Genomic DNA, 19,135 nt, shown 5'->3' on the forward strand with positions numbered 1-19,135 from the left:
GCAGTTACTCTGGGGAGCTGAAGTAGTATACTGTGGAGTCCAAAATGTTCCCAGAGGAGTGTAGCAGTAAGCAGTGTGCTGGAAAGTGACAGAGAATAAATTAAATACTTAGGGAAAAGCATACTCTTCTTTGTGTTACTTAAGACATCCTATGCAATGCTGTGCCCTGATCAAGACTGCATTTATTTAGAAGTTGATAAATTTCTGTAAAGAAGACTTCTGTTATGGTAGGTCATGGCTGACCAATTGTAGCTATTAAGGGATCTTGTGGTAGGCAAAAAACATCTGTAATCAGATGTTACTCAGGTGCATCTTTATGGATGTTCCTCCACAGAACTCTTCATTCTTGTATATTGGTTTTTAACTGACAGAAAATGTTTTCAACCTCCTATATACTTTCATTCACAGACTGCAAGATTGTATTCCTGTTGTTTTTCAGACAGATTTTCACCAGTTTCTGGAGAAAGAGTTCTGTGATGATTGTGGCAGCTTTCAATTCAGTGTGTTATATGGTTGCAAGTTTTATAGTGAACCGTTATATAGGACATTAAAAGCTCTTGAGTAACAGTGAAGTTGTTATTATGATCTGGTAAACTGCTTACAAACAGCTCTGCCGTGGCCTAACTTCATTTCATTGGGCATTAGCTATGCCTGCTGCATTTTCACTTGGAATGGTCTTTCTCTGGTTATGTTTAGTTTTGCAAATTTGAAAATCTGACAATAAGAATTTTTTCCTAAATGCTTTCCTAGATGTGTTTTTGGTTAAGTGTGTGTAAGCTATCTGTATTTGACATTTTAAAAGCATTTTCAAGTGATCCTTTTTACATGCTGCATCAAAGGCATTGAGTATTCAGTTTCTTCAGTCTGATCTGGTTGAAAGAAGAGTTGCTTTTGTCCATAAATGTTTCAGTTTTTTCCATCACACAAGCATGCTTTGTTGGTTTTTTAGAAGGTGTTTAAATACTCTTTCTATTTATGTTGCCCATTTGCAAGAACGTTTATATTTGGCTTTTGGCACATAGCTTTCCCAGTCAGACAAGATTTGTTTACTGTCTCAGGAATGAGAGGCATTTTTCTAGGTTTATATGCTTGGTCCGTCTGAGACTGTCACTAAGCCCTATATGCAATAATTTGCTGGATAGAAAGATAGAAGAATATGCCTATCCTGTCCAGAAATTGGAAATAGCAGTGCCAGAAAATTGGTGAAGGTTTTGAAAAAAAACCGTAAGCATCCATAACCTTGGTCTCCCCAAGTAGTCTTGCTTGACATACAAATCTTGAAAGTACCTTATTGCCACTACTGAAGCATAATTTGGGTAAGGGCTCTTGCTTGAACTAGCAAAAACATCTGTTAGGAGAAGCTTGAAGCATCAGACTAATGTATTCTGGGTTTGAGTTGTTTTTTGGATAATGTTTGTACTCTGGCAATGAGAAGTCCAACAGCATTTTCTACTCCACTCAAGTAAGATACAACTTCATCAACCAGTTTTTCTTCTGTCCTATACATTGGCAACATTTCTTCTGTGTCTACTAGCTTCAAAGAACAGGAGTTTGAGAAACTGCAACAGGAGTTTAGATCTGGCCACATTAGCAAATAGTTCAGTACAGTAGAAGGTGATTTGTAGAATTGAAATGTTTGGTGCTGAGGACCTAGTGTCCACACTGTGCATGTTTTGAGCTTTATTTTTAGTATAACTCTAATCATGCCCTATAGACTAAATATCTATGAGTACATGGAACTACTTTAACAGAAAGCCAATTTTTGTGCTATTAGATACTTTTTGTTGTTGGTTAAAGTGCAGTAGAAAAAAACCACTTTGGACAGTGGCTTTGAAACTCCTTTCCTATTTTGAACTAAATGACTGATACAGATGCACCCTGTTTCCTCCAGTCATCAGTCTCTATCATTCCTAATATACAAGAAGTACTTCATTTCATTGTCAGATAAATAGTCCTGCCTGTTTTTCAGTTTGTCAGAATCATAAGTAATCCTACCCAGTCTCAACTGCGGTAGGAGTTGTGGGATCTGATCTGGACAGATGCTGAGAGCTGTAGACATGACCCTTTTTTTTCTTTCATTTTTTTTCTTTCTGCTATTTTGTTTTATAATTCATTGCATGATACATTTTTGGAACATTCTATCCTGTTTATGTACTTTATGATGCAGTGAAACAGTTAACAACTTAGTTCTTTTATTCTGCTTCATCTAACTACGTTATCAACATAGTCTTCTGGAAGGAATATATCTCTCAATTAAGCTATGTTACACACATTTGTGGTCCCAGTTTATTTTCAACTAAACCAGAGTTTTGAAATCTAATTAAAATAGCCTTGTAGCATTGCATCTGTACCTTAAGATTTTGTACTTTTATTTCTATGAAATTAAAATGGTGTTACAGACCTCTGACATATTTCTCTTCATTTTAATGCTTATTTTTTGATGTATAATCACAGAAGAATGGAAAATTACTTGTTAGTCATTTTAAATTAGAGCTTGATTCTTCCTGTGTTGTTCCCACTTTCCCAATTTCTCTAATACAGTGATTATATCAATTTTCTGTTTGTTACTGTTGATTTAGTTATAAGTGCTCATGGTATATTGGTGTGTTTGGATGTGTTCTATGATTCTATGTGTGTTTGTTACATGAATTTATCTTATAGTGAGGAAGGGACCCCAATGCAGCTTCAACTGGCAAGGTGTCTTTCATCATATTGAGGAAAAGAAAACACTCACCAACTGAGAACAATAAGTAAAAACGTTTACAAGTGTGATCAAATAGTAATGCTCTGTTCTTGCAAAATAATGCAATGTAGTCAGTGGCAGTAGACAAGATTCCCCAAAATCATAAATGAAGATAAATACATTAAAGTCAGCAGTTTGAAAACTTGAGTTTTCAGTGGATGCTCTGGATTCTCTTTAGGTGGTAAGAAGTAAAAGAAATTGGAGTTCATTAAAGAAGTAATTAAATTTAATGGCAGCATTGCAACATGAAATGAAGCAGTAAAAATGGTGAAAAATCTTGATGCCAACACTGCACTCGCACAACTAGATATTTGCTAGCAAGGTGAATTACAGCATTTAGTGGTAGACAGATTGTTTGGCAATAAAAAAGAAAAATATGTTCACATCAAGTTTATTAGGTGTATCAAAAATTCTACATTTCTGCCTGTCTGTCACGCTTGGCCAATATATGTTTATTCCTTTGTGCATTTTGTATTACTGTACTCTTTGACCCAGATCCATTTAAAAAGAACTAGTTCAAACTTGGAGCTGAATTTCTTTTTGCCTTTTTTTTTTTTAAATGTATTTTGATCTATTGCAGTATAAAGAAAAAAAATTCTGTAGCAGCATTTTCATGGACCTGCTTTTAGGGGGCTGTAAATCTCCTCCTCTGTGACTGTGAAATTGCAGGATGGCAGAAAGATGATCACTTAAATAACATCCCATGAATTAAACTACTTCTGTGTATCAGATTCTATTTCTGTTGAATAAGAAAGATTTCAAATGTTTCATTTCTATTCATATAGTAATGAAAGTGAAGGTTGGTTGTAGCATACATCCTTACCCTAACTTTGAGAGTCTTTCAGCAAAAAAATAGTGGCAGGTAACTTTTCATGTTTATCATGTCATCTCTCATTGAGCTGTAAATATCTGAAGTGATAATAATGAAGCATAGCACTGCAGAGACAGTTTCTTAGAAAGGCAAGGAAAATATGTCTTCTGGAACAGCATCATTTTACTTTGAATATGTTCTTCAGGTCAGATTTTGCAAAATTGACTAGAAAAAATCTCAGGGGTATTTTCAGCTTTAATTAATGTAGTGCTGCTGACATATATCCTCACTGAAGAAGTATTTTTTCTTTTTTCCAATATTTTAAGTATCACAAGACTCTTAAAGAGCAATCAGGTTATTAATTGGCTTAAAATTTACAGTAGTCTAAGAGGTCATCTTTTAGGACTGATTCCAATTCGCAGTGAAGAGGAACATTGAAGTAATAGTAAGGAAAACAAAAAGCTTTCCTAGTATGTAGAAAACCACCAAAGATCACTTAATTATTTTCCTCAGAAATATTAGCTCTTAAGTGAGGCATAGGTCTCGTTCATTAGTTTGCCAGCATCTGTGGAAAACTGTGGATTTGCAGATTCATGTATGCACAATTGTGGTTCACTTTAAACAGCTTTGGCCAGAGTATAGCCACTACTTGTCTGGTATCGCTGAGACAAAGAAAAAATGTATAAAAGTGAACAATTTTAAAATATTCTCAGAATATCTGTCTCAGCTGGATTTTTGAGAATACAAGGTAGAAGAAAATTGAGAGTTACTGGTCTGGATCCAGAACTTCTGGATCTGGTTTGATGCCGGACTGCTGTTGTTCCTGGAGAAACCAGTGGCTATTTTTATCCTGATGTATAATCACAGTGGTTCCAGATATTCTTTGGTAAATAACAGCCCTTTTCAGAGCTAGTTATTGATGAGCAACTGAATCTTTGGAAGTTGTTAAGACAGTCCGTTGTGTCTGCTGCTTCATAATTTCATCGACTACTACTAATACTAATCTTATGCAAAAATTTGAACAATTACTTCCTTTAATGTCTTAGAGTTGAGCTGTAACAAATTTGGAGAAATGTATTTTCTGTGTTCAAAACCTAAACTGAAGTTTTCGCTAAATGTAAAGCACACAGGTACAACACCCCTACAAAGCTCACCCTGGTTTTCTTTTGGTCATAGATCTTGTTGAGTTTTGCTGAGTTTGTGTTTTAATTACTTGTTGAGTAATTTGTAAGTAGCTTGCTGAGCACAGTTTTTTGGGTTGAGTTTATTATTGAATTAAATATAGCTTCAATTAAATATTTATAGTTATTCTTTGGATTCTACCAACTTAATGGGATATCAATATTGAAGAGTTTTTAAAAAGAAAAAAATGAGTACTTATGGTGTGACTGTTCAGCCTGTGTTGACTTAATACTGAATTTTATTTTGGTAGCAGGTAGGTGAAGACAGTAGTGTGTCTTCTGGAAATGGCATTGACTAGTTACTTATTTTTTCCTTTTAACATTTTTTTAAACAATTCTTTGGTATTATTATTATTAGAAAAAAATGACAAAGGAAATGTTTTGACCTTTGCATCAATATGTTACTCATATCTGCATTTTTAATTGAAAAAAAAATAAAAATTAGTGTATTTCAATGATTTCTAAAAATCCATATTGAATTAGGGTCTGAATTGCATAGCTAGATTTTACAGAGCACCGTATATCACTATTAAATTTTGAGCCTAGTTGCTGTTTAATAGGCAAATGCTTTAGAATTTCTACATTTCTTTGGATTGTCTGAAAAATTCACTGTTTTTCAAAAGTTTCCAAGGAAAGGTGAACTGGAAGTTACTTTGATTTCAAGAAAGCCACAGACATGCACATACCCCCTGGTTTGTGTCCTGTACCATCTCCATCCCCTTTCCTGTCCCTGTTGCCCCCCCTAAATGGCATTATTGTTATTATAATGTTGGTTTTATTCTTTTTTATTATACTGTTTTTAATATTTTGTCTTTGTGCGTTTTATTTATTTTTGCCCTTGTGTAACTCATGCTTCTTGGTTGTGATCCTCACCTACTCAATACAGCACTGGAAGCAGTGTCAACTGGTGCATCAATTCTTACCTCTTTATCACTTATTCAAAATAAACCTTATATCGTGACAATTTTTGACTTTACATACTGGGCAACGTAATTCACATGCACTTGGGCTCTGAAATCAGCTTTAAAAGTTTGATCTCCAGAGAGTGGCTTGTGAGAACATGTTCCTTGTAATGTTTATAGCAGACTCTGATTTTACTTTAGAAATGTGATAAAAAGAAAATAGTGTTGATTATGCAAAAGGAAGCTAAGAAGCTAGTAGGTAGCAGCAAAAGGGAAATACAGTCATGCTACATTCACCAGTTTGAACAGTAATGACAGAAGGATCACAGGAAAGACTGTTCAACTACAACTGTTACCAATGCCAACATGTTGAAAGGGGTTGACAGACTATCAGGAAATGTGTTCACAATAGAGCCTTATTCTTGGGACTGATTTGTGGACAAATACTATTCTATGTACTGCCAAGCTTCAAAACAAAAAGACAAAATAGAGTGTATGTGTGTGTTCTTGTCACATATTTGCGTTCCCTGCAAAGAGGGAGCAAAGGTCATGGAACAGTATTTGAATATCACTTATTTATTCCACAGCCTTTAGAAATCTAAGCAGTTAATATCAGGAGTCTGTGAATCATTGCTGTTGAATCTTAACTGTGTCTTATAAGATTTTGGCAGCATGTATTGAAACATTCAGTATTAAATCTTTTCAGATTCAAGATGAAATTGAAGTAACAGACATTATTAGCAGTTTCTCCATGATCCATTATACACCTCAGTGAGTTTAAGTCTTGATGCACATTATTTTATTGATGAATATTGGATTTATAGAATACAGTAATGTGTGTTGATCTGTCAGTGACATTCTTCATTGGTATAATTTTGCACTTATAAGTTGTGCAGAGTGTAATTGCTGGGCGAGGCTTCAGTCCTTAGTCCAGAGGCTTATGCTGCATTAGAAGTGTTATGTAACTAGGTCTTGAATTTAGAAGGGCTTTACTTAATAACTGCAACAAATAGTTTTTTCTGAAATCACAGTGACACAATGCACCTCAAGAGTCATTATACAACTCCAGATACTAGAGCAGCTTCTCTTCTGTTAATTAATAACCTTTTGTGTCGCTGCATCTTTGCTCATTTCCTGTGTGGGCTCAGCCCAGTCAAATTCTGTTATGCATCTTTCCCTTCACTGGGCATGACATATAGATGTACTTCCAAGAAATGTGAACAATTTAGAACAGTCACATTCACACTAATTCTCCACCTCTATTTCTTTTTGTTGCTCTGATAAGTGTGATAAATGCCATGTACAATTAATCAACAAAAGCGGAAAAAAAGGTAAAGGTTTGGAGAAAAACTTGTCCATTTCAATAATGCTGGAATACTTTTACTAAGCATGCTGACAGATCCATTTATTTCATTGTTGTTTAAAACCTGTGAGAAAAATAGGATTTTGGTGGTACCTTAGACTAAGCTGATATGCTTTCTTTGGATCGCTGATGATGGTAGTAGACATGCACTACTGAAGTGAATAAAATTTCCTCATGGCGACATGGTGAACTGCTTTTTAATTTGTATTGTAATTTGTTAAGCATTATGGCTTTTTAACTTTAGAAATAAGTCATGGTTGTAAAACCCAAACTGTGTAGAATCTCTGACTTTGTAATTAATAAAAATATTGGTATATTAAAAGATTGGTACGTTACAATTCCCTGAATATCTTTTGTTTCTATGCTGTTTTTCTGACATGTATGTTGTTACTTTTGGGGGGAGAAGGTCAGAGTTTTTGCTGCAGTGTTGAGTGGTTTTTCTTGAGTATCAAGTTAGCAAAGATCTGAAGTCTTAACAGTTACAGTATGTGATTCTGTTTTTAAAAGGACACTTTTATAGATATGACATAGTCTGATAATAAAAAGAGATCACATCTTTCTGTGTATTTACTGGCTCTACTGTTTGTCTGTTGTAGTGCGGTTGGCACGTTTGCTCGAGCACTGGACTGCAGTAGCTCCGTCAGGCAACCTAGTTTACATATGAGTGCAGCTGCTGCTTCCCGAGACATCACACTGGTAGGTGGCTTCTTAAAAAGCTACAACTTCTATATCTGTGAATTCAACACTGTCTGATACTCCACAGTCCCTATTTTCCTTCTCTTGTCCTTTAGATACCTGCAAGGTATATATGCACACACATATATATATATTTATATATATACATTTATTTATGCATGCAAGGGGTGTGTGTGTGTGGTAGAAAGTCCTGTGTGTTTTCTGTAAGCTTGGTGGTACTGCCTTTGTAATCACAGTGTAAATCACTTGATTTTAGCTGTGGTAATTTCCATAGCAGAGTGAATAATGCACATTGTATAGAGATTCATTTGGTGTAATTGAGCAACAGTGTGATTTGAAGTACGTGGTAGTAAAGCTGATTGAAAATTGTATAGATAATACTTTTTACTTACTATATATGTCATCAAATTTTCTAAAGAATAAGCAATTTGATTTTGTAAGCATATTTTTGAAGAACATTTTAATTAGTATATTCTTACTATGTTTCCTTAGTTTGTTAAAATATTTGCTGTAATGTAAGCACCTGCACCTTTTAGAGAAAGTTAAAAATACATCAATTACAGACCAAAGGTTTGTCTTTATATTCGTACTAGCTGAGATGACAAGATGTGCTACAGTAATGCAGGCGTGCCAGGAAAACTATGTGAGAACAAAAAATATTACTGTTTCATAGAATCAGGTTTCACTTACATTTCCAAAGACATCAGCAGTTGTTTATTATTTTAAGTATTTATGTACAGAATCATGAAGATGATAGTTTAGGCTAAAGTAGACCTGCTGTTCTCCAGATACTGGAGTTCTAGAACCAGAGGACACTCGATAAAACTAAAAGATCAGTTTGAAACAGTTAAGACACTGCCTTATAAAGTGGATAGAGAGCCCCTGAAATCAAAATTTTGTGGGAATGGGCAGTACCAGCAGGTTAAAAAAAAAGGGTTAGAAAAATTATGGACCATTGGCCATAAATGGGTACTGAGGAGTGTAGGGAAAGGTGTTCCATCTAAACTTCTTAATTCCCAAGGCTTGTAGATGCTGGTCAATGAAATGGAAATTGACCTCATATTGTAATTAGACTTACCTGCACATTTTCTCAATGCAACATTCCTTGGTGCTACTATAAGAGACAATGCTTGGCTAGATGGATGACTGATCAGCTTCAGTAGGGCAGTACTTGTATTCCAGATAAAATATATTCATTGGTATGATGAGAAAAATATTTAATTTATTACCTTTTGCAGGGTACTCAAAGGCTATTAAACAGGAATCAGATTTAGTCTGGACTATGGTAGTGTAATAAAGGCAGTGGCAAAATGTAATGTTTTCAGTAATAATCAAAATGAGTTTTCAGTTTCACAGTTGCTGATATGACTTTACAAACACAATTATATTCACATTAAATACTTTATTTCTTTCATCTGGATAGTTCTTTAACATTTTTCATTTTATTAAGATTTAGTTAGAATAAGAATTTCTAATAGATTTCACATATTGCATATACTTCTTACTGTATTCAGTGATTAATAGAATAGATTCATCCTTATAGCAATTTCTTCTTTGAAAGTACATGTGCAGTGCTGCTAATAAAGGGACACTTTCAGTGTTTGAGTGCCATGTAAATGTTTCTCTATTGCAAATGATCCATTAAGTTCCATTACACTTAATGAAAGGCATATCTTATAATGAGGCACCAGAGGAGCCACCCCAGGCTTAATTATTGTGTCTGTCTCTTCTCATTTTCCTACCCCCTCAGCTTTTTAAAACCCTTCTCTTTTGCTTTTTGGCAACACACTTCCTTCTAAGTTAAGAAAAGACATATTTGTCATTATAATAGTTACTTTTTCAGACATTCCCATGCTAATTGGGAACGTATTTTCAGCAGCAGTTAAAGTTAGTAGAGACATTTGCAAGACCTGTTTCATATGTCATTTATGCTTTGGAAGGGATATAGGTGCATAACACTAAGAAAATGATACTGTCTATATTCTTAATGCAAGGCAGATAACCCTTACACCTGAAGTGCTGTTAATGGGATTTCTGTACACCCCACCTGTCGCTTTCCAATATTCCTAATTAGTTGTTTCGGTCAGAGATAACTGTAAACAGACTGATACTAAAAAAAAAAAAGAGAGAGAGAGAAAAAGCATGGGTTATAAACATGAATAAATTCAGGGAGGTCTTGCAGCAGAATAGCAAGTGAGAGGTGTAATGAGGCAAGGCAGGAAATTACCAGTGCTTTTAGAAAACCCTACTGAAGATGAGAAACAATGTGTATTTACCTTCTTAGATGATAATAAATGTGTTTCTCTTATAGTGATAAAGACTTGTGAGACAAACAAGTGAATCTTGCATTTCTGGGCTTCTCAGAGGCAGAGTTTTATTTTACAATGAAAACTGTTCTCTAACAAGAGAAAAAGAATGAGAAGGCTTTCTGTTTCAGATTCTTAAACACTGCACATTGCATATACATATAAGCGAGAGCCTCTTAAAACAAAGCACGTTGATGGAATCACTTGCTCCTTGTAGTAGATGTTCAGAAGAGCCTGTGCTACTTTACTGCAAGGACTTAAATCTGGTTTTGGTTGTCTCTTCATAATAAAAAATATGAAGTTTTTTTCCTTTGCATTTTGAATAATGTAGTTTTAATGATTAGACTTCCATGTATGTGGCTTATATAATAAACATACTTAAAATATTATTGAACTATAGAATCTGTACTCTGTTTCCAGTCTGAGTGCTTTGTTGGAGAGAGTTCAGTCTAGTTGCTTTAACTGACTACAGAAATTGCAGCAGGTTTGGGAGCTGTGTTGCAGCTTGTTTGCAGCATGCCCTGTCATGTCCTTTCTCCACTGCTCCATGCAGCCCTTCCTTAGCTTTTGGTGGAAAGTTTCTTTCTTTACCTGTTTATATTTAGACTTGAAATTGCCTCTATCTGTGTGGCTAGCACTTTTCCTCTGGTGGGCCCCCTTATCTGTGCTGGACAGTATGCTCTGGGCAAGAGTTGTTGTGGAAGGGTGGTTCTTCCTCTATCCTTCAGGCCTCTATTTGGGAGAGGCAACACCAGGTCTCCCAGCCTTCTGCTCCTTAGGTAACAGGCTCCCACTAATTGCTTCTTGCGGTCCTCTCATCCTTGGTAAAGATGATACTCCAGGACTTTTTCTCACAACTTCTAGTAATGTCTTCGGGCTTTTCTTGCTATTGCTACCACAATTTGCTCACTGCAATATGGGAATTTTATTGCAGGTGAGGGCTGGCAAACTTGTAGAAGGCAGAGAGTTGTTATCAGAGAACTTGTCAGTGGTCTTCTGTCACAGAATAGCTCAGTGAAGACAGCACTTATCCACAGAGTTCATTATGAATCTTTTCTTTAGTAATATCAAGAAAGTGTACTGCTTTTCCACAATGGCTGCAATTTCAAAAAAGATTTAAACCTTGTTAACGTATCTGCTGTAAGAGTTCAATCTTTAGAGCTGGTTTACTCATTGCCTGAATGACAAGCAATAAACCAGTGATTTCAGTGTACATTCTCTAGTATGAAGCTTATGGATTTTAGACATTGTTAGCTTTTCTCCAGGCTGGTGAATTTGAACTGTAAGTAAAACGACATATTGCAGGATAATAGTGACATTGCTTCTTGCAGACGAAACAGTTCCAGAATCTTGTGCTTGATAGCACTCAAAGACTTATAGTGAACTCTGGAGAAAGACAATAGTCACTCATAGCAGATGGAAAACGATCAGGAGAATCCATTATTTGCAGTACATTTGGATGCAGAAACTCAACTGGAATTGCTCTGGAATTGCTATACTGGCACATAATATAGGACTGTTCCTTCCTTGAAAGGTTTTCTCATGAGTTTAGGGCCATGTGAGAGTGTGCATGCTGTGCTCACAGCTCAACACTGTAGTGGGACAAATACGAAGGAGACTGATGTTACACAGTCACATACAGTATTATGTCTTATAACTCTAATACCTCCTTCAGCAAAACAATTTATGCTTGTGGTGATGGGGTCTTTTGGGATGCTGAGTCAGAAAGACTTCTTGTATGTTGCTCATTTTCCCAATGGTTGGATTTGTTTACTTTTCATATTCCTCATCGTTGGTTAGCAATGTGAGTGTTCAGTGTTGCTTGTAGTGTGAAGAACATTTTAACTTGTTTGTTTTCCATTTTTCTCTTTTATAACACAAAGAGAATCAACCAAAGAAACCTTATTTACCTGTCTCTGACAGCAGTGTTTAGCAAGAGACAAATATCTTGCTTCTTTTTCGGTATGATCATAATGAAAACAATAAATGTCTTCCTTCACCAGCAATGAGAATATTGAGCACATAGATGTCTGAGCAGCTGTTTAGTTACTATTTAGAGCTTCTGTTAATTGAAGATGGCCCCTCAGTCAATATATGCCACTGTCTTTATTGGGTTACTTAGAACCAATTTCTACCAACTAAAGATTCTTCAGAAATGTTTGCTAGTAATTTGCGGGAACTAATAAACTAATGTCATTTTTGGTAAACATTTTATCAAGGCATTTCCTTTCCCAAATGAAGTAATAAACAATTTATTTTCCTTATATTCCACAGCAGTAAACTATGATATCAAGATAGATTTGAAATTTAGCATTAGTTGAGGCTACTCGCTTGGCTTATAGAGAATAATATATTGAATTTGCATTAACTGAAATGGACTACTGTCTATTTAAACACATCTTAATTCTCTTCTTGTCCTTGCCAGTTTCATGCAATGGATACACTGCATAAACACAACTATGATTTGAGCAGTGCCATCAGTGTTCTAGTGCCACTTGGAGGGCCTGTCTTGTGTAGAGATGAAATGGAAGAGTGGTCAGCATCAGAAGCTAGTTTGTTTGAAGAGGCGTTGGAAAAGTATGGCAAGGACTTCAATGACATTCGACAAGACTTTGTAAGTATGCAAGTTGTACACGTTCCTGTAGCTGTGTTTTCACATGGTTGATCATAACTGCTTTCTATAGGTTTGGAATATTTAGCTATTGAAGAAATCTGTGTGGCATACATATGTAACTAACATATGTATACATTTTATCTGGCTGAAAATCAATATGCTTTCTTGTCTGATGACATTCTTTGGAAGAATGGTGACAATATCATCATGGGTAGGCTTCGTGAATGAAGACTTGGGAAGGGCTCTACCCACATTTGCTACAAGTGCGCTGGTGGCTAAAGAGGCCAATGCAAGATAGACAAGTCTGGTTGCAAAAGGCACAGCAGAAAGACTCCTTGGATGGTATCGGCAAGGCACGATTATTTCTGCATTGTCTTTTCTCTTCAATGGTGATCCTCATGTGTTCTCAAAGGAAGCAGCAGCGTTATGGATTGTGTGTCTCCAGACCGCCCGATTGGAGGCCAGAGTAGACCAGCGATGAAGATCAATGTGGCCAAGGCTGAGATGTTGCTTCAGGGACTCCTTGTATCTCCTCTTCGGGGCTCCTCTCTTGTGGCAGCCAGTGGCAAGTTCACCATAAAACATGATCTTAGGGAGGCATATCCTGCCCAGCGCAGCTGTGTTCTCAGCAACATGGCCTCAATACTCATAACTGCTGCTTGTTCTAGAACAGATGTATTGGTCACATAATCTGACCAGTGGATGTTTAGGATTGTACGGAAACAGCGTTGATGGAAGCGTTCTAAGAGTCACAGGTGATGGCAGTAGGTGACCCATGATTTGGAACCATATAAAAGAGTAGAGAGCACAATGGCTTTGTAAACACTGATCTTTGTACTTTTCTTCAGGTGTTTATTTCGCCAAACTCTTTTACGGAGTCTTCCGAAAGCTCTATATGCCTTTGCTAACCTGTTGTCTATCTCTCCATCAATCTTACTGTCTAAGAGGATGATGCTACCTAGGTAATTAAATTGCTGGACTGATTTGAAAGGGCTCAGAAAGTGCATCGCCATATCTGTCTTGACCGTGCTGATCCTCATGAAGTAAGATGATCATTTTAATGAACTTGGCAGGACAACCTAAACGTTCCAAAATCTGCCACAGACCTTTTCTGCTCATAATATCAAAAGCCTTTGTGAGATCAACAAAGGTTACATAGAAACCTTTGTTCTGTTCCCTACACTCCTCCTGCAGTTGTCTGAGAACAAATACCATGTCTGTGGTGCTCCTGTTGGCTCTGAAACCACATTGGCTTTCAGGTAGAATTCCTTCTGCTACGGCAGGTATTAGTCTGTTCAAAAGTATTCTTGCCAGGATCTTGCCAGCAAGGGAGAGCAGAGTAATACCTTGGTAGTTTGAGCAGTCTGATTTATCTCCCTTCTTCTTATAGGTGACAATAGATAATCTGTTTATTGTTTTAATACCAGGTAGGATGTCTCATGGTGAGCTCTTTCATTCAGGATTTTTACAAGGATTTTACAAGCATCTGAAAAAGTTCCAGGAACTTTGCAGAATGCTTCCACAATTTCCAGTGAAATTCATTAACAGCTACGTGGCTGACTCCCTTGGGTGTTTTTGAAAAGCTGGGTTTTCCCTCTATGGTTAGCAGAGAGAAATTTATATTCAGATAGCTTTTAAAGTGAACTACAGGGAGTTATTTTGATATAGTAGGTGTTTGGGCAGTTTTGTAAAGTAAAGGAAATGTTTTCCAATATGTTCTAACTACACTGGTTTTGGTAGTGAAGTATCACACTGTAGGGTGGTAAAGCTTTAATTGGGTAATTCTAATGTGGAGTAATGAAATGAAATGGATTCCAGCACTGATCACTGGAATTGCTAGTAGTTTGCTGCAATTTTTTTTTCGCATTTCATGGAGGGTCTTTTTCTTTCAAGGAAAAAGATTACCTCTGTTTTACCAAGTTCAAGCTGGGCTTCATGAAAAGGTTAGGAATTGAATCAAACTAAATCCATTATTTAAGACTGAAGTTGATTGAAACATTTTCACATTAATCTCATTCTGCTTGACTCTCAGAGCTCATTTTTGTTTTTCTTTGCAAAATTTTATTAAAAATCTTTATTAGGGGAAAATGGTACTGTAAAAGTAGAAGTCCTTCCAAGATAGGGTGTGGAACAGTGGGAGGAGGCTTAGCAGTGTGAGCTAAGCTGTCTTTCCTTCCCTTTCACAGTCCTGAAATGAAACAGATAATTGAATGAAGGTGGGAAGGGAAGGCTATTGTTTTTCTGAAGAACTGACATTTTAATAGGTGTATTATATCTGTGTGCTTAATTTTGAGATTCCCAAGGGAGAAAGTGTTCACTGCATTCATGACATTTGGTTGAAAGTTGCATCATGGATGAAATAGCTCTGTTAAGTTCAATAAAGTATTATTTAAAAATAATATTTTATAGAGTTTTAGCATTGACATTTTAATGTAAACTACAGTTCCTTATTATTTCTCATACAGATAAATGGTTCTCAGCTGTAATTGTACAATAGTTCAGGAGCTATGCCTTCTAGTTAAATGGTTGGTAATATATAATATTTGTCTTTTCAAAATACCTTAATCATATAACACGTGGCTCTTTACAAGTTGAGTCCTAACAGAATTCGTGGCCAAGTATACCTACGGCTTGTCTCTAGTATTTATATAGTATTTTTATTTTCTGTATAATTTCTATGTTATGTACCCAATTCTATTGATATATATATTAAAATGATACAATGGGGTAACGTGTCTCCAGAATTGCTTCTGCATTTGTATTATTCAAATGGTAGATATTTGGATGATTCTACTAGAAGCTGTTTACAATGTTCAAATTTTATCTTGAGTAGATTCCTGACACCCTCTTTCACTGAATCTTCCTTCCCAAAACACAGGTATTTTGCCATCCTCTCCTCCCAAAGAAAGAGACACACACACATACACACACAGGTCTAGTAATAGTGTTGCATAGCCTACTGAGGTTATGTTCATGATGAGTCAGAGTGCAGCACAAATGGATGTGGAGCACTAATTTATTATAGCCTCTTAGTACAGCGATGTTGTCTATTCTCAGTCACTTTTTTAATCTTTTGAAAAGCGTCATTTTAAAAGCATAATTTATAACATCTATTTTATATCTCAATTTATATGACACTGGTAACACTGCAGTCTTGATTTAATTCTGTTCTATCTAATTTGAAATCTTTCAATTATGTTAATCATTGTGTAGTCTTGGGATATCTTAGTTTCTCTAGAGTAAAATTTATCTGTTCTCACTTCCCATGTAGCATTCTAAAAGTATAGGGATTTGAAAACACACATTTGGTTTTTAAGTAATCATCGAAAATAGTCCTTCGAGATTTAGATCATGGATATATGAAAAGTGTCTGCAAGGTTATGTAAGTATAAATATGTAGCACTTAAGCAGTGATTTTCACAATAGTACATTTATCTATTATCATCCCCCTCTTCAGTGACAAGTCATTGATAAGTTTAAGTACTCTTACATGTGTTGTAAGAGCAAGGACAGAGAAGATAATGGACTGGTAGTTACGTGTGAACTTGTTTGAGTCTCCACATAGAATCTAATGATAAAATTAAAGTGTGCACTGCCTGAGATTAAACTCAAACCTAGGCAGTCACGCAGTGATGCCACAGTACAGGCAAGACTGTCACGTTGCATGGCAGAAAGTGGTTGGTAGAAGTCTCCTGGAGCAGAAGGGTTATGTACTACCTGCCTGAGTCATTATATCCCAGAGGAGTTGCCTTTTCTAAGTCGGCCCAGATTTGCAAGGCATGGCAGCTGCAATTGCAGCCCGTACATGATAGTTCTGTAAAGGCCAGGTTCATTTACTTTTCTAGCAATTAGTAAGAACTGGCACTATTTGATGTTCAATGTGCAGCTCAGGTATTAAGCTATAAACACTAAATATTTAGTAAGCAAGATAATTATTATAAATTAAATGGTGTAAGGGACTTTACCTTTTTTTAATAGACAGGAGGAGCTCATTTGTAATCAAATTACCAGTCTAGCCTTTGAATAATCATTTTCATCAGATGTTGACTCATCAACTCTTTTAGGAGAGGTTCTGCTAGCTTTAAGACTATCTGAATCCTAATCAACCTGCACTTTATAAGCTAATTCAATTTACTTGATGTACTTGAATTATTTCACATCCCAGGGTAGGAGAATGGAAGAAGAGTGAATATTTTATTTCACATCCCAGGGTAGGAGGATGGAAGAAGAGTGAATATTTTATGTTCTCCAAATATAACTATTTTTCTAACAATAAGACACAGCTGTTATGCTTGTTAATTCTTGGTTTTTCATTATCAACGGTTTTCACAAATTTAGAACTATTACATCTCGGATATGGCAGGAAAGGCCTTGGTAATCAAGATTTGGAACTGTTCATAGAAAGCAGGAACAACTGTTTTCCAGCTTCAGAAAAGTGTGGAAACATGCCTTAAAATTACCATGTTCATTTTAGGATGCTAAGTTTTTCTTGCTCATCTGATTTGAGTGGTCCATTCTTACCCTGGAGAAACTAAAGAAACTTAAAACTCTGCTCTCTCTGCTTTTGTAGAGTTGATACTTTTTGCTAATTTCCTCCTGCAAAAATGTCGCACAGATGACCATATTTACTTTTTAAAAAATAGAATTTGATAATGAGAATACATTATCCTGTAGCTGTTCACAGCTTCATTGGCAGTTTAGAGTATTAAGTGCGTAGGTAAATGGAATAAAGGTTATCCGTGCTCAGTCTGTCAAACAGGTTTTTCAAGTTCTGAATCAAAGTGTAAAAAGTTGTGAATCAAAGTGTAAAAGGATTACAGTTATTCAGTCCAAGCACCATAATTATCTTTCTTTATTCATAGATGCCTACTGAGTGAATGAACATATTGGTGTCACAATCATAGTTAAAACAGATTAAAGTATTTTCTAGAGAAATAGCAAAGATAATCTGTAGCATGAAGTCATTAATAAGTGTTCAGGATGGAAAATAAATATGGATATGCTAAAATGTACTAATTGACAATGGCAGGTAGTTGGGGTGGCAGCGTTCCATCTCGATGCCAGGAAGAATATGGACCTGGAGACTGAGAATCAGTTTATCTGTTACTTCACACCTAACGTGTTCTTGTCACTGGGCTTTTTTTGGGTAGATTTCTCTGAAGGCATAATTTACCTGAGAAAGTAAAAGGACTTTAGGAAACTGAATTGTGTTGCTATTTTTTAGAACATCAGCATGTGCATTTCTTACACTGTTACTTTTGAATTACATGCAAATATTCAGGGATTTACACACTGTGGTACAGTGCCTGAGAAAAAAATCACAGCTGAGTCTGAGCGTAAATCCCATTTCCTGAAAGGCAGAGGTGGGAGCCAGGCTCAGTTCCTCCAAGTGTCTGCAAGCAAGCAGCATGAAAAACTAGCTATGAGCTCCTGCATGCAGGGAGAGGCAGCTTGATAAGGTGTTCCTCTGTTGTTTTAGGAATTTAACTAAAGGTGCAGGAAACTATTCTTTTGGCTTAAGACATGCAGAAAGCCCCAAAGTGGAGTGAGTAAGGTTGGAAAGATAAGTTTCCACACCTATACTTTCTGGGACTTCCTAAACATCTTCCTCACTTATAGAAAGCACAGCATATTAGCATTAACACATGCCTCTAGAAAATAGCACACACAAATTAGTAACATTTCCAAGTTATGAAGAAAAAATGCATGAATTTTGTAAGAGAAGTACTAATTTAAATTATAGAAAGTCCTTATGGAGTTGAATAGACTATTTAGTGGTAGTTAAAAATGGTTGCTTAATTTTCGCCCCAAAACATAGGTTAATACATTTTTATTTTACCAATGAATATGTGCACCCAAAATAATTGTCATTATCACAGGCACAAAAATTTTTGTGAAATATTCATTGTCAGTACCACTCTTGTTGCTCACGGTAGCATTTGTCCCTCACATCCCTTTATTTCTTGATAATGGTCAAGAGTATGTGGGGATTTATGCAAAACTAGTGGTATTGTATGAGTGACTGAGTTGTTAGGGGCCTTGCAAAACCTGTGATCTAAGTCTGGTATCCTTTGTATTTTTAAAGAGAAAAATACATGAGACTTGCACACAGTCTCATCAAGATGATTGCTTTTAGTCCTAATGTTATTCTCCATCTGATACACTTTATAATAGAGACATTACCTTCTGTGTTTCCTAAAGGAAATCTGCATTCTGTTTTGATCATTTTGTTTACCATATGGCTTAAACAGAATAAATTACATTTAGATTTGGATGTGTGATAGTGTAATTCTGCATACTTCTTAACTATAAGGAAAGGTTGTATATTATTAATAGCAATATGTGTTCGTTTGGGCCTCTGGTGGTCTAGTGGTTAGAGTGCAGGACTCGCACCGCTGCGACCCGGGTTCAATTCCCGGCCCCCCGGGCAGCTGGAGCTCGTCAGCCTTGTATGGCAATCCAGCTACGTCCTGGGGACCTCACTGCCACTGTCCAAGCTTTGCTCGGCCCCGGCAGATG

General features: G+C 36.2%; 1 protein-coding gene across 3 annotated transcripts in view; it reads left to right on the forward strand.

Moving 5' to 3' along the window:
* Nucleotides 1-19,135, forward strand: part of MTA3 (metastasis associated 1 family member 3) — a 134,156-nt gene that overhangs the window by 53,749 nt on the left and 61,272 nt on the right. For all 3 annotated transcript variants that reach the window (XM_064648350.1, XM_064648351.1, XM_064648352.1), the window contains exons 8-9: nt 7,597-7,696; nt 12,428-12,616. In XM_064648350.1, coding sequence (XP_064504420.1) covers nt 7,597-7,696; nt 12,428-12,616 — 289 coding nt within the window. The remainder of the gene's footprint in view (nt 1-7,596; nt 7,697-12,427; nt 12,617-19,135) is intronic.

The sequence above is a fragment of the Pseudopipra pipra genome, chromosome 3 (assembly GCF_036250125.1).
Source record: "Pseudopipra pipra isolate bDixPip1 chromosome 3, bDixPip1.hap1, whole genome shotgun sequence".
Lineage (NCBI taxonomy): Eukaryota > Metazoa > Chordata > Aves > Passeriformes > Pipridae > Pseudopipra > Pseudopipra pipra.